The sequence below is a fragment of the Giraffa tippelskirchi genome, chromosome 8 (genome assembly GCF_054371585.1).
Source record: "Giraffa tippelskirchi isolate mGirTip1 chromosome 8, T2T-mGirTip1v1.2.pri, whole genome shotgun sequence".
Taxonomy (NCBI): domain Eukaryota; kingdom Metazoa; phylum Chordata; class Mammalia; order Artiodactyla; family Giraffidae; genus Giraffa; species Giraffa tippelskirchi.
In genome coordinates, this window is record NC_137282.1 from 114043997 (window position 1) to 114065762 (window position 21766).

The following is a 21766-nucleotide window of genomic DNA, read 5'->3' on the forward strand; positions in this document are numbered from 1 at the left end:
CAATGTTCATACACTGATGAAAGGACAAATGAAATGTAGTACATTCATACAGCTAAATATTCTGTCATGAAAGGGAATGATACATGTTACAATGTAGATGAACCTCATGGTAAGTGAGAGAAGCCAAGCACAGAAAGTCACATATTATATGATTCCATTTATATTAAGTATCCAGAAGAAGCAAAGTCACAGAAAAGCAGATCAGTCACTGCCAGGAGCTGGGGGAGAGGGTAATGGGAAGTGACAGCTTAATGGATTCCCAGTGGGGTGATGAAAATGTTTCAAACCTGACAGCGGTGACAGATGAATAACACTGTCAGTGTACTAAGTGCCACTGAACTGTACACTTTTTAAAATTAAAACTATTTACTTATTTTTGGCTGTGCTGGGTCTTTGTTGCCGCGCGGGCTTTCTCTAGTTGCGGCGAGCAGGGACCACGCTCCGGTTGTGGTGCGTGGACTTCTCTCTGGAGTGCCTTCTCTTGCTGCGGAGCACGGTCTCTAGAGTGTGGCGGCTCAGTAGTTGTGGCACACGGGCTTAGTTGCTCCTCAGCATGTGGGATCTTCCTGGACCAGGGATGGAACCCGTGTCCCCTGCTTTGGCAGGTGGATTCTTAACCACTGGACTACCAGGTAAGTCTCTGCATGCTTTAAAATAGCTAATTTTATATTATGTGAATTTTGCTTTCTAAAAAGAATGAGGAGGAAAATCAAACCTGAATTTGACCATTTTACAGAAAATATAAATCAGGAAAATAGAGAGGACAGCAGAGGTCCATGTTAAATGACACTGTTGGGACACAATGAACAAAGCCCAGACTGGAAAGCTCTAAAAGAAAAGGACTCCACTGCTTCAATCAAAATTTACAAGAAAAGAAAAAGAGACGGAAGAGGGATCTATAGGCTAACAGTTTAACGTCTTTCAGATCACAATTACAGTGTATGGACATAGTAGGACACTTATTAATATAGATTGTGTATTTGAAAACCCACAAAAACAAACAACTTACCAAAAAACATGAGATGATGGAGAACTATGAACACTGACTGGATATAATATTAGAAATGACAACAGATGAGGTTGTTGTTAAAAAAAGACAAAATGATAAGATGCTGGGATGTGCTTCAAAATGATCAGGCTCATGGGTAAACGTATATATGTATTAGGGTTGTTTGAACATGAACTGACTGATGAGTATACAGGAGTACTACCTTATACTATTCTTTCTATTTTGAATATGTTTGAAATTTTCTATAGTGAAAAGAAAAAATATAGGATGAGATAAAGCTGTATTCAGGCAAAAACAAACAGACAAAACCCCCAAACAACTAAGAATGGTCACTAAAGGACTCTCCCAAAAGAAATTCTAAAGGATCAACTTACAAAATTCAGAGAATGATCACAGAGAGAAAATCCAAGATGTAAAAAGGAACAGAGAGCAACAAAGTAGTAACAATATGTGGGTCAATCCAAGTCAACAACGGCGGAGTAAAATGATAACAGTGTCGTAAAATGCAGGGAAGTCCCTGATCGTCTACTGGCTAAAACTCCATGCTCTCAATGCAGAGGGCCTGGGTTCAATCCCTGGTCAGGGAACTTGATCCCACATGCTGAAATTCAGAGTTTTGATACCACAGCTAAAGATCTTGTGTGCTGCAAGGAGTTGAAGATCCTGTGTGCAACAGCTTAGACCCAGCACTACCAAATAAATACATAAATATTTTTAAAAAGGCTTTAAAAATGATAAAATTTATTATTATTATTTTATCTTTTGGCCATGGCACACGGCATGTGGGATCTTAGTTCTGGGACCAGGGATGGAACCTGCGCCCCTGTGCCTTGGCAGCGTGGAGTCTTAACCACTGGGCCACCAGAGAAATCCCCAACATGATAAAATTTAAATGCAGGACAATTATGACAGAAGGAAGGAGCTGACAGAATACACCCGTACACACAAACCTGAGAGAATTAACACCCATAGGGGAACTCTTTGAACACAGAAAAATAATCCCCTATGGAAAAAGACATTCAGGGAGCAATGAGAAGTACCAGAAATTGAATATGTGTGAGTAGATCTAAATGAATATTCACTGTAAAAAATGCTAAAAATAATGTCATATGAAGAAGCTAGCTGTGGGTGCTGTCGGAACTCACCAGCAGCTGCACAGGGGAAGATCTGTTGCTGCTAGAGGACAGGAGGAAAAATGCTGTAAAATTTAACTGCATTTTCCCAATGTGTTAATTAGAGTAAGGACCGCTAACTACTGTAGTACTGTAACAAATGATTCCCAAACTATCAGAATGCCATAGTAACCAATAACATCAAGATGATGGTGCTCTGAGCATGCCGTGTGTACACAGAACAGGAATATAATGTTGTACATATGAAATTTAATGTTATAAACCAAAGTTCAGTTCAGTCGCTCAGTCGTGTCCAACTCTTTGCGACCCCATGGACTGCAGCACACCAGGCCTCCCTGTCCATCACCAACTCCCAGAGTTTACTCAAACTCATGTCCATTGAGTTGAGTAATGGTGATCCCATCCAACCATCTCATCCTCTGTCGTCCCCTTCTCCTCCCGCCTTTGATCTTTCACAGCATCAGGGTCTTTTCAAATGAGTCAGTTCTTCCCATCAGGTGGCCAAAGTACTGGAGTTTCAGCTTCAACATCAGTCCTTCCAGTGAACACCCAGGACTGATCTCCTTTAGGATGGACTGGTTGGATCTCCTTGCAGTCCAAGGGACTCTCAAGAGTCTTCTCCAACACCACAGTTCATAAGCATCAGTTCTTTGGCGCTCAGCCTTCTTTATAGTCCAACTCTCACATCCATACATGGCCACTGGAAAAACCATAGCTTTGACTAGATGGACTTCTGTTGGCAAAGTAATGTCTCTGCTTTTTAATATGCTGTCTAGGTTGGTTATAACCAAAGTTACCCCTATAAAAAATAAATTTAAAAATAGATGATGGTTCCCTATCAGCCTGAGTTCCTCAGTGACTACACAAAAAGATAGAGGATCATCCCTTGCACTTGGAGGTGAGAACCATGGATTTTCATCTGGGGCTTGAGAGCGACAGATTCTCCTCTCCCAGCAGCAGAAAGCTATCGCTTTGAAGGATTTTGCTACTTCTGAGGAAGTAGATGAGACCTTATACTCATCTCCTGGCTGCCACCAGCCTCCTGCTTTACTCCTGCAACAGCAAGAATTGGGACTCTCCAGTATGCCGCCCTGCCCCCAGTTTCTCTCACAAGCACCCATTGGAGACGCCTGGCAAGGAGTTTGCCAATGCAAGTGCTTGTGCCTTGTATCTGGGAACTCCAGGTAACCCATACTGACTCGGTGGCCCAAACTTTGCCTCTAATGATTTGCTCAAACTTTAGTTACTTTCTTCTCTACCGCTTGGATGGCAGCTGTCATTTCAGCCATGCTCTGCGAAAGGTTCAATGGTCGGTGTGCCCCCCTCTCCTTGCTTGTTCTTTCTTAGCATTCAGTTTCCTTGATTGCCCTGTGACCTCAGTCCTCTGATATTCTCAAGAAAAGCTTTGTAGGAAGGAAGGAAGGAAGGAAAGTCGCTCAGTCGTGTCCGACTCTTTGCGACCCCGTGGACTGTAGCCTGCCAGGCTCCTCCGTCCATGGGATTCTCCAGGCAAGAATACTGGAGTGGTTTGCCATTTCCTTCTCCAGGGGATCTTCCCGACCCAGGGATCGAACCCAGGTCTCCCGCATTGGAGGCAGACGCTTTAACCTCTGAGCCACCAGGGAAGTCCCTAAAGCTTTGTAGAGATCCATCTTTGTTTCTCACGAGGATAGATGTGATCTTCTTTGTAGCTTTCTGTACAGTCAGTAAGAAATCCACCCTAATTGTGTGAAGGCTTTACTGCAGCATAACGTAGCCTATTCAAATGGATACGGTGGTTTTTATCTGCATTTCCCTGATGACTAATGATGTTGTGGAGCACGTTTACATGTGCATATTTGCCATCTGTACTTTCTGTTTCAAGACAGAGCACAGATATTGATATAAGGATAGACATTTCCTGTCTTAGATCTAGAAAGCACTTCTCCAAAGAGCCATAGTACCATTTTATGGAAAATTATATTTGGAGACCACAAGACTCTGCTTAGCCTTTTAGTTTATGAGCCTATTGGCTTTCTGTTTGGTTTCATGGCCTTTTTCCCATGTAGTTTAGGATTTTGTGAATGTCTTGAGGGCAAAAGCCTAGAGTAAGATACCATTACATATTCACTGGAATGGCTAGAGTTTTAAAAACTGATGATATCAACATGATTGGAGCAATATCATTTGTGGGAATGTAAAGTGATACAATCCTTTGTAAAATATATATCCATGCAAAGCTTCATAAACATTTGTAGCATCTTTATTCATGATAACATAAGACTGCAAATGTCCATCAACAGCTGAATGGATAAACAAATTGTGCTATATCCATACACTGGAATACTACTCAGCATTTGGGAAGAATGAACCACAAATACATATAACAACATGATGAATCTCAAAATATTATGCTGAGTGAAAAGAAACCAAACTTAAAAGAGCACTACAGTATGGTTCCATTCATATAATGAACTAGGAAAGGCATTTCCAATATATGGCGACAGAAAACAGATTAGTGGTTGCCTGGGGTGAGGATGGTAAATGGGGATTAATTTATAATCAGGGAAAAGAAATTTTCTGAGATGAGGGGAAAGTTCTGTACCTTGAGTATGGTGATGGTTGCATGCTAAGTCGCTTCAGTTATGTCCGACTCTTTGCGACACTATGAGCTGTAGCTAGGCTCCTCTGTCCATGGGATTCCCCAGGCAAGAATACTGGAGTGGGTTGCCATGCCCTCCTCCAGGGAAATCTTCCTGATCTAGGGATTGAGCCCGAGTCTCTTATACCTTCTGCCCTGGTAGGTGGGTTCTTCACCACTAACACCACCTGGGAAGCCCACGGTGATGGTTACACGGATGTAGATATTTGTCAAAACTTTTGAACTCGTTTTATTAACTATAAACAAAACCTCAATGAAGTTGACTTTAAAAACTTTTTAAGACAAAAAAATTCAATTACATCAGTATTAAGCATTCTTGCTCAACAAAAGTCATTGGAAAGTTAACAGGTGTATGATAAATTGGAAAGACATCTGCGGTGTGTAAACTCAGTAAGAAACTATTCTTTTTTAAATCCTACAGTCAAAAAGTGAGAAAGGAAATCTAACAGGAGAATGGGCAAAGAATATGGACCAGCAATATGAACCAACAAAGAACCTGAAATGCAAACATCTAACAAACTTATGAAGACATGCTCCAATTCTAATTAAGAATTAGAGATTTGAAAATTTAAAACCATGTTTTGTACCAAACTTACAATGAACAGATAGATAATTCCTATCTTAAATTGGTCCATAAATTTTTTTAAAAAAGAATAATAAATGTTCTGATTTTAAAACCAGATAGAGACAGCACAAGAAAAGTATAGGTGCATTTGGTTTGTGCACATAGACATAAAAATCCTAAGTGTAAAATTTGCCTGTCAAAGTCAATGGTATATGTATAAACATAAATTATGAGCAACAGGCAACTGAACATAGTAGTTATACAAACAGATGCAGAGATTTTGGCATCAGACTACTTAGGTTCAAATCCAAACTCTGCCACTGATTAGCTGTGTGACCTTGGGCTTGTGTTACTTAGCCTTTGTAGAGGAAGATAAAATATTCTCTAAGAATGCAAGAGTATTTAATCAATGAAATTTACCATGACTATAGGCTGGATGAGAAAACTCATGTAATTAATCATAAGATTAATTTATATGGTAAATGCAGAAAAAATATTTGATAAAGTTCTACAGCTATGAGAAAAAGTTATTAGCAAATTAGAAATAGCAGGAAGGTGGCTCAGTGGGTAAAGAGTCTGCCTGCAATGCAGGAGACGTGGATTCACTCCCTGAGTCAGGAAGATCCCCTGGAGAAGGCATGGCAACCCACTCACGTATTCTTGTCTGGAGAATCCCATGGACAGAGGAGCCTGGTGGGCTACAGTCCATGGGGTCGCAAAGAATCGGACAGAACTGAAGTGACTGAGCACACACGTGTGAAGATCTTCTGCCACAGTCTTTCGTAAATATCATACTTAAAGGAGAAACCTTAAACCCTTTTCCATTAAATATTGGACCAAGACAAGGATTCCTATTTTCACTGTTACTGTTTAACATAACAGTAAAATCATTTGCTAAAGATTCTAGCAAATGCTATAGGAAAAAGGAGGAGAAATAAGAAATGTGAGGACTTTATAGCAGAAGCTGTACAAAGTGCTGTGACATCTCTCAAGAGATGTTCTCTTGGCTTTGAAGCATGGCGAGCTAGCAGCGCTGCCCTAGGGAGCAGCCCTTGGTCAGGGACAGATGAGGCTTAGAGGAGAATCCCCCACTTTCCGTGACTCTTAGGCTGAGTCTGCAGTTGTGCTGTATCCTGATGCCCAGAACACCCAAGTGGGCTAAGCCCCGTTAGCCATAGCAGTAATCATCTCCCTTTACAGGCTTCAACATCACCTTCCAAATAAACTATTTGTGTTCAGATCCTTGTCTCTGGGAAAATCCAACCTAAGAAAACAGTCAAATGCTTTTTCTGTGACTACTGAGACTATGTGATTTTCTTTGTCAACGCAGTGTCTTACTTTAATAGCATTTGTTTCTGAATAGAATCATTCTTTTATTCCTGGATAAAACTTTCTTGGTAATGGTGTTTTTATTAACCTTGGGTTTCATCTAGTATTTTGTTGTTATTTGTTTTTCTTTTAATTTATTTATTTTAATTGGAGGATAATTACTTTACGATACTGTGATGGGTTTTGCCGTACGTCAGCGTGAATCAGCCATAGGCAAACATGTGTCCCCTCCTGCTAGTATCTTTTTTAATCCATCTATTACCTAAGGGGAAGTAGTCTACAATTTTCTTTTACTATCTCTACTTAGTTGTAGTAAAACTCACCTTAGAAAAATGAAATACTTCCTTTTTCTATCTTCCTAAAATATTTATATAAAGGGAGAAATTATTTGTAAAACCACATAACCTGATGTCTTTCAGTGGGGGCAAACTTTAGATTTTTGATTCCTTTCTTTATTCATTATTAGCTTATTTAGGCTTTTATTTCTTATTGAAATTACGTATCTTTTATATATTACTTATAATTTTGTATATCATTTGTTTATATCATTTATATTTTCTTCTACATGATTACCTGTTTGATATTACCCATTTCATATTACCCATTTCATATAAATTATATTCACATAACGGAGAAGGCGATGGCACCCCACTCCAGTCCTCTTGCCTGGAAAATCCCATGGACGGAGGAGCCTGGTAGGCTGCAGTCCATGGGGTCCCGAAGAGTTGAACATGACTGAGCAACTTCACTTTCACTTTTCACTTTCATGCATTGAAGAAGGAAATGGCAACCCACTCCAGTGTTATTGCCTGGAGAATCCCAGGGACGGGGGAGCCTGGTGGGCTGCCATCTATGGGTTCGCACAGAGTCGGACACGACTGAAGCGACTTAGCAGCAGCAGCAGCATATTCACATAAAATTGTTTAAAATGTCATTTTGTGATTTCAAAATCTCTATCGTACCTAATACTATGTCACTCTTCATTTTCATTGTCTTGGGGACTGGTTTTCTTTCTGTAACTCATTTTTTGTCTTTGACCAGTCTTGTCTATTTGTTATTTCAGAGATATAGCTTGGTTTTGTTAAACCTCTCTGTTTGATTTCTTACAACTTTACTTAAATATAATTTACATATCATAAATTACACCTATTTCAAGTGTACAATTCAGTGATTTTTACTAAATCTGCCAAGTTATTACATCATCACCATAATCCAGTTTTAGAATATTTTCATCACTCCAGAAAGACTCCTCATGTCCATTTCAGTTTAGTCCATTAATCTGCTTTCTGTCCCCATGGATTTGCCTTTTCTAGACATTTCTTATGAATGGAATCATATAACGTGTGGTCTTTTGTGTCTGGTTTCTTTCACTTATAACATTTTTGAGTGAAGCTCTCCACTTTTGTTTCTTATTTTATTTTTTTTCCTGGAGCTTTCACAGAGTCTTTGTGGCTTGGCTGGACCTGGGGATAACCTAGGCCTCCAACTCCCAGCCCCCTAGACTGGCCTGAGTCAGAGCCCCTTCCTCCCGGTGGGAGAGCCTCCCACTGTCCCCGCCCCTTCATAGAGCTGGTCAGGTGGACTGAAACTAAGGAAAGAACTTCCTTCCAGCTTGTTCTGGGAGGTTTATATGTGGGTTTACTTGGTGAGAGCCCAGTCTTGCGCTGTGTTTGCTTCTTCTGGTGATTAAGACTTTCTACAGCTGCAACCACTCACTAAGTAGTGGAGACATTTCAAAGTGCTTGGCAATCTTCACTCAGGGCACCCTTTATGCAGACCACTACCAGCACCCCAGGCTTCTGCAGCTGTCTTTCCAAATTGGTGTTTGCCTGCTGCTCCGGAGTGGTAAAAACACCTCAACACGAATGTTCTCCGTAGGGACGGGAACTTTTGGAGTGTGATGTTCGCTGAGGCTCTATTTGTTTATGAGGGAGAGTTACCATAATAAGCTTTACACGCTGCCCACCGTTTGGAACCCACTTAGATTTAGATATAAGTGTAACTGCCCTAGAGACAGTTAACAGCGGCAAGTAAAAAATGGCCAGGATCGAGAATGATGGTCTTAAGTCAAAGAAGACTTAATTCTCTGTATGTTGTTGTTGTTTAGTTGCCCGGTCGTGTCCAACTCTTTGCAACCCCAAGGACAGCAGCACGCCAGGCCTCCCTGTATAGTGAGCTTATTTTTTAAAATTGGGAAATTAAGAAAGTTTTTACTTAATATGCAAATATATCTGAAGACCCATCCTGATGCATGTGATACGTAGGTCGGCAAGGAGCTCTTTCTACTAGCCCTGTAACCCTGGCCGGTTGGTGGATCTCGGTGGGCAGAGCCCCTGGGAGGCGGGAAGCGAGCGGGAGCCTGGGACTGACCACTGCCGCAAGGACCCGGCACCTCCCGCGCTAGGAGGCAGCACCGCGCCGAGAAAACCGCACCGGCTCAGCCAACAGGATGTGCAGCTGTGGGCTGGAGCCTCGCCTGCCCGGCGCCCCCACCTGAAAAGTGGGCGGGGACAGAGCAGCTTTGCAGGGACTTTACAGGGCAGCTTCAATGATTAACGTCGGTTCGCCCTCCTGGTCTTTGCACAACAATCCGTGGGCGCTCGCGAATAGCCAGTTTGGTTCCCCTTTCGCTCCGGCAGAAATATTGGGAGCCACGTGACTCTGGGGGCCTCCCAGACCCGGGACGCTCTCGCCGAAGGGTCCCCTAAACTCTCCAAAGCTCAGTCGGGTGCTTGCGGGCGTGCGGCGCGCCGGGGACTACAGTTTCCAGAGTGCCCTGCGGCGACGGGCGGAGCCGAGGAGCGGCAGGTGGAGCCGGGTCCCCGGAACGCCTCCCGAGGCTCGCCGGCTGGGCGGGGGGCGCGGCGCGAGCGGGGCCGGCACCGGGAGGCGGCCCCGGGACGGGACCGAGCGGAGGCGGGGGCCGCGGCTGCCTGCGCGGTTCCGGGTGCTCCAGCCGCGAGCTGCCCCGGGCGCACTTGACCCGGGTCGGGCTGCGGGGAAGGGCCGGGCTGCGGAGAGCCCCCGAGCGCCGCGGCGCCCTCCAGCCCCTCCTCGCCGCGGCCGCGGGAGCCGGCGCCACCTCGCCCCCCGGCTCGCGTGCCCCCAGCCATGGCTTTCGCCAATTTCCGCCGCATCCTGCGCCTGTCTACCTTCGAGAAGAGAAAGTCCCGCGAATATGAGCATGTCCGCCGGGACCTGGACCCCAATGAGGTGTGGGAGATCGTGGGCGAGCTGGGCGACGGTGCCTTCGGCAAGGTTTACAAGGTGAGGGCGCTGGGAGTGGGGGGCTCGGCGCGTGGAGCCGCTCCGGAAGGGAGGGGCACTGGCCCTGGTCAGTCTCGGCCGCGGCTCGGGAGAGCGCGGAGGGGCTGCCCGGTCCTGAGCTCGGAGTCCCGGGCTCCCGTCCCGGTGACCCTTCTTCCTTGACGGGGGCGGGGGGTGCCCTCACTCAGCCCAGCTCAGTCCCTGCGCCCCTGACGGCCCGGCGGCTGCCCCCAGGCTTTCTCCGAGCACTTCCTGTGCGCCCCGCACGGCTCTCGGCGCCGCAGGGGGAGACAAAGGGGCGCTTATAGAACTTTAGCGTCCGAGACTAGGCGTACTTTTTAGGGGAGTCCACCCAGATGCTGTGAGGGCGCCGAGGCGATGGGCACAGAGCAACTGGGCTGCGTCCGGAACGGTTGGGTCCGACGAAATTAGGGACACACCTGAGGATGAGCCAGAAACGGAGAGACCGGAGGTGGGGGTAGGGGGTTTCGGATCGAGAGGTTAGGCTGGGAAATGGAGGCTGGGGCCGGGCAGGGCGGGAGGTTAGGGCCTCGGGAATCCTGCGCTTCGGGGGTCAGATTTGAGTATGTGGATGAGTCACTGCTGGGGAGTCTCCCAGTCAGTAGTCACCTTTCCCCTAGAGGAATAGGAGGCTAGAGAGCTTTTGTGGAGGGGTGGGTGGGGCAGAGCTGATTAATTCTAGACACGTTTGCTGTAGGCATTGTCTGCTTCTTGGTCCTGAGAAGAAATTCTGTGTTGCTGAGTCGTACTGGGGACCCAAAAAACACTTAGGGCTTGACGCCACCCTTCGCCTGATCTTCTTCCTCCCAGGAAACCCTTTACTCAGAGAAACCCACACGTTCTCCCGGAGGAGAACTTGGCTTCCTGAGCCACGGTCATCTTCCATGGGGTTCCTTTAGCTTGTGGACCACTCTGACCCCAGGACTTCCCTTTTAGGAGCTTGGACCACAGATAGGGCTTCTCTCAGCCCTCCTGGTCAAGACTTGCTCTTTTTGACTTGAAAGTGGTGGTGAGCTGAATTACCAAATTGTAGTTCCTGAAGGAATGGTATTAGTATCACCTGGGAGCTTATTAGAAATGCAGGATCTGAGGCCCCCTCTAGACCTAATCAAGTAGGGTCTGCGTTTTAACAGATCCCCAGGAGATCGCTAAGCACTTGAAGTTTGAGAAACAGGGCTGGAGGCAATTTTGAGGCCACCCAGGCCCATCCCGGTGTCTATTTTGTTACCACCTCCCCTCTAAGCAGGCACTTCCTGTTACAGGGTGGAACCCCCACTGGAGCAAAGGTTCTGTGGTCGGAGAGGCTGAGCTCGGTGACACTCACACCCGTGGCTCTCAGCTGTTTGACTTGCACTTCTCTGCCTGAGGGCTCTGCGTGTAGGCGTGGGCAGCCAGCACATTCTACACTTGCACGTCTTTACCCTTTTCAAAGCTCCCCGTTCCCTCTAGGGCACCAGGAAACTGTCCTCAGTCTTGCACGACCCCACACCCGGACACCCCACCGACACAGCCTGCTCTTCCAGCTGTGCTCTGACCCCTGCGAGGGCAGCCCCACCCTTGGTCAGCTCACCACGTCCCCCACTTTCTCCAAAAGGTTCAGTTGGTGTTTCTAGCGCATGCTGTGGGCTCTCGCAAATGTTTGTTCTGTTTGGGGTTGGCTTTCAGTTAGTCTTGTCCCTGCCCCCTAATGAATCCTGGCTTCATACCATTCATCTTTCAAATCTAAATGCAGAACTTTGCTTTTAGGCTGGTAAGATTTCCCCTTGTCAGTTTCGATTGTCATTTCCGCCTGCTTTAGCTGGGTAAAACTCTCCTACCCTTCTGAAAGTTCCATACAGAGGAGCCCATCTGATTCACAAGTTATTTTGTCTGCAGGTTCTCCAGAACACATGGACACTTTTAAAAGGGAGTGTAGTGCTCAAAGCTCTGAGCTGACTGCACCCCAGCTCCCTCCCCACCACCTCTGAACCCTTGATTTTCTCCTAATTAAGAGAAGGCAAAGCTAGACCAGGAGAGCTATGTGATGGCTGATACACCTGGACAATTTATTAGGTTCCCCGCCTGGCCTTAGTGTGTGACTGTTCGATCCAACCCTCCCCATGTTATGTGCAGGAACCCTGGGTCCCAGGGAAAGGAATGGACTAGAACCAAGGCTCTGGGCTTAGTCACAGCTTCGGAAGACCTGTCTTAGATCAGAGATCTCTGTGACTCCTATCTCCTGCTCTGGAGAAATGCTGTTTACTCAGCCCCTTAGAGGTGAAGTTGAAGCAGGTATTGCTTTAATAAAGATTCTATTCAGGGACCGTAACTCCTCCGTACTTCATTGTCCCCTGGCATGGCCATCTCAGCAGCACAGGACAGAGGTTCCATCTAGGTTTTTCATCTGGGAGCAGAACTTCTACTTTGACACGGTGCCCTGGTAACCAGTTGGCTGTGAGCTGGGCAAGTGACAGCCAGCAGCATCTCCTCTTCCTGTCCTAGAACTGGCAGATTTTCTTCTGGCAGCCTAGGTGGTGACGGCCTTCCTGAGGATTTCCCTGCTATAAGAGGTCATGAGAGGGACTTCCCTGGTGGTCCAGTGGCTAGGACTCCACGCTCCCAATGCAGGGGGTCCAGGTTCATTCCCTGGTCAGGGAACTAGATTCCACAGGCCACAACTAAGATCTAAGGTCCTGTGTGCTGCAGCTAAGACCGGATACAGTCAATTAAATAAAATAAATATTAAAAAAAAAAAGACGTCACGAGCATCCCAATTTGTCAGACTTGTCAGAAGAGGATGCCAATTATAGATTTCCTGTTGAGTGTCTTGTTGAAGCTCAAAGCCTAAGCATTGGCAGTCTCAAGATGTGTGCATGCGTGCGTGCTAAGTTGCTCAGTTGTGTCCGACTCGTTGTGATCTCATAGACGGTAGCCCTCTAGGCTCCTCTGTCCATGGGATTCTCCAGGCAAGAATACTGGAGTGGGTTGCCGATGCCTCCTCCAGGGGATCCTCCCAACCCAGGGACTGAAGCCACAGCTCTGATGTCTCCTGCATTGGCAGGCAGGTTCTTTACCACTAGTGCTACTATGGGGCCTCTTTTTCCCTTTTCTCCCCGATAAGCCACCAGTTTATCTCTGGTGAAAAAGAGGTACGTAAGATTGATTTTGTGCAAAGTCAGGTTCACTCTTACCTACTCCTTAAGCGATTTCAGATGGATTTCAGAGGGAAATAGTTTCTAGTTTATTACTAGATACAAAGTTAAAGTCATAGGCTATATAGTTTAAAAATTCTTGCCCGTGGAAATAATCTTTATTCTGAAGACAGGATGGAAAGGGAAGTGTTTGGTGTGGTGTTGAATGGAAAAATCTGCCTTTAGCAGGTGTGCCCACTGTCATAGGTGGGGGTGAAGCATGTACTTAAATGCTGAACAGAGGCAGGGAGCCTGTGGACCTGAAGAGTTGGGTTAACAGGCTGCGATTTTTTTTCTGCTTCCTGAAGATTGCTTTAGTTGTCATCTTATGTTGTCTTTAAGCTTTCAAAAGTTTTATGATTTTGCAAAATTAGGAGTACAGTACAAAATTTTAGTTTAAAAGAAAAACATTACCCTAAGCCCCATCAGTTGCTGTTAACATTATGATATATTTCCTTCCAGATTTAATTGATTTTTATGGAGAAAAAAATTTGTTTAAATGTGGACATACTATTACAGTCCATGGAATTCTCCAGGCCAGAATACTGGTGTGGGTAGCCATTCCTTTCTCCAGGGGATCTTCCCAACCCAGGGATTGAACCCAGGTCACCCACATTGCAGGCTGATTCTTTACCAGCTGAGCCACCAGGAAAGCCCAAGAATGCTGGCGTGAGTAGCCTATATCCCTTTTGCAGCGGATCTTCCCGACCCAGGATTCGAACTGGGGTCTCCTTTACCAGCTAAGCTACTAGGGAAGCCCATAATTGATTTTTATGGAGAAAAAAAAATTTTGGTTAAAATGCAAGGTTGTAATTTTGAAAGCTACAGTGTTTTATGCCATCTTTCATTCCTAAAACCTCTTTTGTGTTATTTTAAATGCTTCATACATACTTTCTGGGATGGGTCAGTGCCCCCATGATCTTAATCTTTTTGGATATTTAAGTAATCCCCTCGTAAATTTTTTTTTTTTTTTTTACTGTTTACAAGTTAAATTGATTAAGTGCTTATCATGTGCCAGGCGCTGTGCTAAACCCTTTACACGATACAGTCAGTTCTGCTGTAATGTAAATATGCCTTCCTAAAAATCCCTAAACTGTGCACAATCATGCAGTAAAAATCAGAGGCCTTGTGAGCAAATGGGGACAAGGGCGCAACACTCAGAACCTTCATCAGTGAATTAGAAGAAACAAAGATTGCCTAAAAAAACAAGTAGCAGAGTTTTATACAAGTTTTGTGGATAAGAAATTAGAATTATGGGGACTTCCATGGTGGCTCAGTGGCCAAGACTCTGCGCTCTGAAATTAGGTGGCAAATTGGACTCCTCTATGGGATGGGTGTGTCTCAAAGGTTGCTGACAGATGTTTGAGCGGCCTGTGCCATGTGTGTATTCGTTTGCACTGGGTCACTTGGGTGAAGTTTTCTGCGTTTACTGTGTTTCTGGCAGACAACACATAAGCAGATGTGAATTTAGCATTTTGATAAAATTGTTCCCTGATACATCAGTGGTATTGGAACAAAACTGACATTTTTAAAAAGGAAGCATTATAGCAAAGCTGACTGTATATTTTAAATCACCCTTTAGGCTAGACTCCTGGAAGGGAGTTATTCCTGGAGTGGAAGGAGTGTGATGCTTCTTTGAGCGTGATTTTTAAAAGAAAATGAGATAAATTCCTAGCGGCCCCTTTGCCCCCTTGCCCTCACTAAGGGAACCCGGGGTCTTGGCAGCGACTGCCCTCTGGGTGGGGACCTCAGGTGCCCTCGGGCTCAGAGAGCCATTGTTAACCCCGGGTCCGCATCCTGCCCCGCCGCCCAGTTCAGACAAAGCTGAGGCTCCCGCCCTCCCCAGCCTGGCAGCTCCGTTCACCTCGACTCTGCCTAAGAGTTTAAAGCCTGGGTTTCCGCTTCCTCTGGGGACTGCCCAGGTCTCCCTCATTCCCGTGCACCTCCCCTTCGCCTCCGGAAAGAGCTCTGCCCCCAGGCTGTAGCCTTATTTCCGCTCAGCCTAGTGTTTTTAAACACAAGTCCCTGCTATTGTGAGTGGGTTCCTGGCTGGGTCCGAAAACCAGGGTGACCCGAGCTTCCTGGGGATGTCGCCTGCCCACGGGGTCTAAAAGTGGCAGATTTTGCATTGACCTGGCACCGTCTGGGTCTAGAGCAGCTAAGCAATTAACTGCACAGCCAGCCTTCAGCCAGTGTTCCCTGGCTTCCTGAGGTTACCCAGAGGAGGGGGTATCTCTGTTGTTGGGTCTGAAATAATCTGTGTAAACCACTTAGTCCAGGATGCTGGAAAAGCTTGCATGGGTGTTAGCCATTAGCATGTAAATAAGATAAATGAGTGGAGAGTTGACTCCCCATTTTTTTTTTACCCTGGTGCATGGCATGAGGGATTCTAGTTCCCTGACCAGGGATGGAACCTGTGCCCCCTGCAGGGGCTGGCACCAGAAAAGAGCTTGGGATGGGTCACTCCCAGGCCTAGCTGCTGCCAAGGGCGTGGAGCAGGAAGGTTAAAGGATGCAGTGGGGGCTCAGGAGGATCTGGGTTGCACTTCCAAACAAGTGACTCCCACTTCTGAGCCTCCAGACCCTTATCTATAAAACAGAGGTGATGATCTGAAGGACAAGATACTTAGAAAGGTGTAATACATTCAGCACCTGATCCCCACCCAGGAAGTGGGCAGGAAAGGAAGATGGTTCATTATTGCTGATGCTCTTGCTATGAAACAGAGAAGGTCCCGGCCAGTTACTTCAGCTAAGCTGGGGGCAGACAGAAGGACTTCAGTGTTAAGAGCTTGTTCATTGCACCAGGCTTCCCACCTTGGCACTATTGACATTTGGGGCAGCTCCTTCTTTGTTATGAGGGCTGCCTGTGTGTTATGGGATATTAGCAGTATCTCTGGTTTCTACTCACAAAAATGATACCACTGCCAGCACCTCCCCCTCCTCCCCCTAGGTGAGACAGCCAAAAATGTCTCTGGACAAGGCCACATGTCCCCTGGGGGGAAGATCACTCCTGTGGAGCACTGCTGCCTCCTACAAACAAATGTGCCTTGATTCAGTTCAGCAGACAGCCACGTTCACCTGTGTCTGTCACGTCTCCGGTGTGTGATAAAAGACTTGGGCCTTGCAGCCAGGCAGACCTGACTTTGAATCCTGGCTGCCTTACTTAAGTCGCTGCATGAAGTCAGGTGAGTGGCTTGCCTCAGTTTCCCCATGTGTTTGGTGGGGCTGAGACCAATGCTTACCCCAGTGAGCAGCTGGGAGAATCAGATCAGTAGCTCGTTAGGCACACAGGGTGAGCCAGCTACCTGCCTAACCTGATGCTTTCAAGGCCACAGCGGGGAGGAAAGAAAGGTTCTGCCCCAGCAAGAGAGTTGTATCAGGACCAAGATGGGACTGGCGGTGAGAGGGGACAGCTTCGGGGGCGGCTGGGGAGGGGACAGGACAGACAGACAGACAGAGGGAAGAAAGCCCAGGCCAGGAGAGAGGCCAGGCAGTGAGGCTGCAGGCTGTCCCCGGGTGGCCCTTGAGCGTGGTGGGGCTTGTCTGGTTTGTGTGACTCGCATGGTGGCTGAACCAAATTTGAAGTGATTGCCAGCATTTTGAAATCATGAGAGTTCACATGAAAGCCCCGATCCCTGTCTTCTCTGGAAAGATCAGATACGCTGACATGGCCCGGCATGCACTCATGCAGGGTCATGTCTGCTGGAAGTGAGGAGAATGTCCAAGGGGAATGTAACAGGAGCCGTGTACACAAAGTGTTCTAGTAGACTCACTCAAACAAGGAAAAACACCAGGAGAAGTGAATTTTAATAGTATATTTTGGTTACTCCAGTATATATCCAAAGTACTATCATCTCAGCATGTAGTCAACAGAGAAAGAGATATTTAAAGTTCTCATTACATGCAAAGTCTTTAAAATCAGTGTGCTTTTCGCATTTACAGTGCATCTTGCTGCGGTCCAGCTGTGGTTCAGATGCTCAGTAGTGACCTTGGCTCTGTACTAGGCAGCATATATCTGGCTTCTACTGGCTTCTGCCACCGTGTACCCTCCCCTTGATCCACTGTACGTATTTCATTTGCCTCCTCAAGTCCAGTGGTCAATGGATTATTTGGGAGCTGGGCTTGGCTTTGGGGAGCTGGCCAGTGTGGGCCAAGTCAAGAGAGCCTTGAATGGCGAGTTGAGGAATGTGGACGTCATGGTTACTGTCCTGCCTGCCCCAACTTGCCAGGGTCTGACCCGGTCCTGAGATCAGCCTCGTGTAGTGTTAGAGGCGAAGGCAATGGCACCCCACTCCAGTACTCTTGCATAGAAAATCCCATGGACGGAGGGGCCTGGTAGGCTGCAGTGCATGGGGTCCCTAACAGTCGGGCACGACTGAGCGACTTCACTTTCACTTTTCACTTTCATGCATTGGAGAAGGAAATGGCAACACACTCCAGTGTTCTTGCCTGGAGAATCCCAGGGACGGAGGAACCTGGTGGTCTGCCATGTATGGGGTCGCACAGAGTCGGACACGACTGAAGCGACTTAACAGCAGTAGCAGCAGCAGTGTTAGAGGAGAGTGATCTTTGGATAGTTACCGGATGGGGAGTGGTTGGCCCGCACAGTTGGGGGATGCCAGATCCAGATGTCCTGGTTGCCCAAGGCCAAGGTGACCATTGATGAGTGGAGGCTGGGCCTGAGTGGCCACGGCCTGGTGACTGGAGCCAGGGGTAGGTGGAGGTGTGGGCGGGAACGCCAGAGCAGTGGTCGGAGCCCAGGTCAGAGCCCAGGGAGGGAAGTGACTGATGGAAGGTGACCGACCAAGAAGGAGAGGTATGTGGGTGGGAGGCATGGAGGGTTCTAGAGAGCTGGCTCAGGAGAGAGAGAGAGGGTGAAATGGGAAGGGCACCTCATGTTTGCCAGGGACCAGAGATGGTCTGGGAACTTGGGTGTGATCCTGGAGTTAAAGCCTGGCCCTCTCCCTTGCAGGTTGTATGGTCCTGGAGAAAAGTACTTACCTATGCCTTGGTTTCTTTAGCTACATCATAGGGGCTTTTGTCTGAAATAACCCATGTAAACCACTTAGTGTGGGACACTGGAAAACCTCATGTGGGTGTTGGCCATTAGCATGTAAACAAGATAAATGAGTGGGGAGTTGATTTTTTTTTTTTGACCCTGCTACGTTCCCTGACCAGGGGTCAAACCCGTGCCCCCTGTAATGGAAGCAAGATCCTAACCACTGGACTGCCAGGGAAGCCCCACTCTCTTCTTATCTATCATTTATTCTACTAGACTGGAGTAGACTACCTCACAGTCTACTAGCCCTGTGAAAGGCAGGAGTCAGTGTCCTCACCTGATGAAGCAGAGGCCCAGAGAGGGACAGTGACCTGCTCAGCATCACAGAGCTCTTCTGTGGCAAAGTTGGGACTTAAACCCAGGTGTCTCTGGCCAGAAGCCTGTGCCTTTTCTGCTGTACAGTTTGGAGGGGGAGACAAGGGGGCTTATTGGGAGAAGAGGGTCCAGGTTGCCTTCGCTGTGGTATTTTTGGTGGCGCTGACATTTGTGAGCCCAGGAATGTGGCCCTTCTTCGAGCCTGCCTCCGCCTCCACTGGATCTGAGCCCCAGGATGGAGGTGGTGGCCCCTCGTGTAGAGGAAGTGGTGACGGTCAGGGGCAGGGCCGGCAGAGGAAGTGGCAGAGGAAGGGGGTGGTGTCGGGGGGAAGCCGGGTGCCCCTGGGGCCCTGGTGGGGGTGGGCTGCTGGCGTCCCAGGATCCGAAGGTGCTGAGCACTCCTGTGGGCGGGCGGCTTCTTCCTTCCGCCCCTCCTCCTGCCCTCCACGCGCCCACTCTTCTTTCTCTTCCCCTTTCTTTCTGCTTTCCCCTTTATTACATTTTTTTTCTTCCTTCTCCTATAGCTTCTTTTTTTTTCTCTTTAATAACAGGCTGTACCAGAGCCAGAATTCAGGCCCTAAGGGTGGAGGGCGTGGAGTAACTGAAGACTTAGCATTAGCCAACCTCCACGTCTAAGGGACGATGGGGGCTGCTGAGAGGAACTGAAGGAAGCACAGCCGTTTCTGCCTCAGGGCCTTTGCACTTGCCGGTCCTGCTGCCAGCCACTCTTCCTGTGGCCACACGGCTGGCTCCTTCTCACCTTGTGGGTCTCAACTCCTTTGTTCCCTCCTGGCCAGGGACAGCTCCCTGCTGATGTCCTTCAGAGCCCCTGCCACAAACTGGGATTCTCGTGTCTGTCACCTTATTTATTTTCTTTCTTTGGAGGATATAAAGTCCTGGAGAGCGGGGAGTAATCAATCCATCTTTTGTGGGTAATAGATACGTGGTAGATACTGAGTTAATAACTGCTGCATGAGTGAATGATGAATAGTAAATGCCAGACCTAGCTCCCTGCCCTCCCCAGCCAGCGCTGTGTGATGGGTGCAGGCACTGAAATCAGTTCTGAGCTTTCTCCTGGCTTCACCGGCCGTGTGCTGTGTGACCTTGGGAAAGTCACCTCACCTCTCTGAGCCTCAGTATCTTGAGCTGTAAAATGAGGATCAAAGTAGTGCTTCCCTCAGAGAGTTTGTGAAGATGGAGATGTGTGGCCAGCCCTGACATGGTGCCTGGCGTGGAGGAAGAAACAGCAGATGGGACTGTCGTCATTGTGATTCTGGGTGGGTTGACCAGATTGCCTGGCCCAGCTTTCTGAGGATTAACAAAGGCAGAGTCCCTTGAGGCCCCTGCTCCACCTCCCCTTGTCTGTCACGCTGGAGGCTGCTCCTGGGTAGATGCTGGTGTGTCAAGTCTCGGGAATCAGCCTAAAATTTACGGCTGGGTTATTATTTTTTACAAACAATATAATTTATTTCTTGTTGGCTGTGCTGGGTCTCCGTTGCTATGTGGGCTTTCCTCTAGTTCCTCCCCAGCTGCAGTGCTCCGGGTGCTTACGGAGGCGTCTCCTGTGGACAGGCTCTAGGTGTGTGGGCTTCGGGAGCTGGGACATGCGGGCTCTGGAGCACAGGCTCGGTAGTTGCGGTGTGTGGGCTTAGTTGCTCTGTGGCATGTGGGACCTTCCCAGACCAGGGCTTGAACCCATGTCCCCTGCATTGGCAGGCGGACTCTTGCCCAGTGAGCCCCTAGGGAGGCCCTGCTGCTGGGCTGTGAGGATGAACGTGATTCAGTACAGAAGGCTCTTTACGGTCCCGGCTTGGGGAAGTTTGCTGCCCGGCCAGCTCTGTGCCCGCCTCCTGGCCCGTTGGCCCAGGGTAGCCAAGGCCACCCTGGGTGTCTGGAAGAGCAGCATTCACGCCCTGGAGGGAGCAGCCAGCGCCGGCGCCTCGCTCCCCTTCGCCCTCCTTCCTGGAAAGCTCTGGCCTGGCTTCTCTGGCCTCCCAGACCCGATTCTTGGCCCTCTGAGGAGGCTCCCACAAAGCTGGCTTTGTCGCCCTGAGGAGTGACCCTGACGGAGCTGGCATGCCTCTGTATCGGGCCTTAAGATTCCTTCTACCTTTGATTTGCATCTTGGTCGGCTCTGCTGCCAGACTGGGGAGGCCTAGATCTTTCTTGAGCCTTTTCCCTCGAGTGCCCTCAACACCCCCAGTCCCGCTTTGAGGTGACAGCTGGGGCTGAGGAGCAGTGACTGGTGTGCTTCTGTTCGTGAGGAGTCTGGACCCCAGGTGCCACTGCCAGCCTCTGTCACTTGTCCCAAGTCGCCAGTCTGTATGTCAGACCGACTGCTGGGGCCAGCAGGTGTCCTTCAGAAGACCCCTGGATCACCCCGTGCCTCCTGCAGGAGCCTTCCTCAGAGGCTCCGTGCTGGGTGATGCTCTTCATCCTGCGAGTTGCAGCAAGGCCCCTGTCTTTGCTGTGTGACTTGGGCTAGTGATGCTGTCCTTCTGAGCCTCAGCTTCTTTTCCCTTCTGGAAAATGGGGAGAATACAGTCCCTCTCACAAGCAGGACCAAAGTGTCTTTACACCTGCAGTCTTACCAGACCAGCTCCCAAGGGCACCCAGCCAGGACTCAGCAGAACTGAGCCAGGCTTGGCCTTGCCTCTCAGACCTATCCAGGGTCCCTGCCCATGTGACCTGGGAGGGGTGGAGTGGCCCTGCTGCTTGGAGACCTGTCTGGCTCTCTGTAGATCACGTTTCAGGCTTTTGAACACAGCACATGTGAGCAGGGTAGACGGTCCGATGACAAGGGATTGGTTAGATCTACGGTGGACCCACCATTCAGCCTGCAGTAGTTGGAGAGGATGCTGTGGGAGAGTGATTTGTGATCCGAACAGCTGTTCATGGCATATTGCTAAGTAAAAAGGAGAATGACATATCAGTGTATACAGTTAAATCCCATTTTTGTGAAGTATGCAAGGATACATTTGTGGGATGGGAAAAAAAAAAGCATGAGTGAATTATTGTGGAATGCTCACTATGCCTGAGTTCTGCTCCTAGCATCTTTGCCATATGAACTCACTGAATGCTCACAGCAGTCCGTGAGGCAGGAACTGTTAACATCTTTGTTGTTCCAAGCAGGAAATGAGGGACAGAGTGGTCACCTAAGTCCCCTGGGACCACACAGCTGGGAAGTGCTGGGGTGGACTTGCCAGACAAATCTGGGTATATCATACCATGGAATCCTGGGAGGTGCTCCAAAATCTG

General features: G+C 48.1%; 1 protein-coding gene across 2 annotated transcripts in view; it reads left to right on the plus strand.

Moving 5' to 3' along the window:
• Positions 1 to 9574: 9574 nt before the first annotated feature.
• STK10 (serine/threonine kinase 10) overlaps positions 9575 to 21766 on the plus strand; it is a 129562-nt gene continuing 117370 nt past the window's right edge. For both annotated transcript variants that reach the window (XR_014062263.1, XM_081520716.1), the window contains exon 1: positions 9575 to 9944. Coding sequence is in view for 1 of the 2 variants with exons in the window: in XM_081520716.1 (XP_081376842.1) it covers positions 9789 to 9944 (156 nt within the window). In the remaining variant the exon portion in view is untranslated. The remainder of the gene's footprint in view (positions 9945 to 21766) is intronic.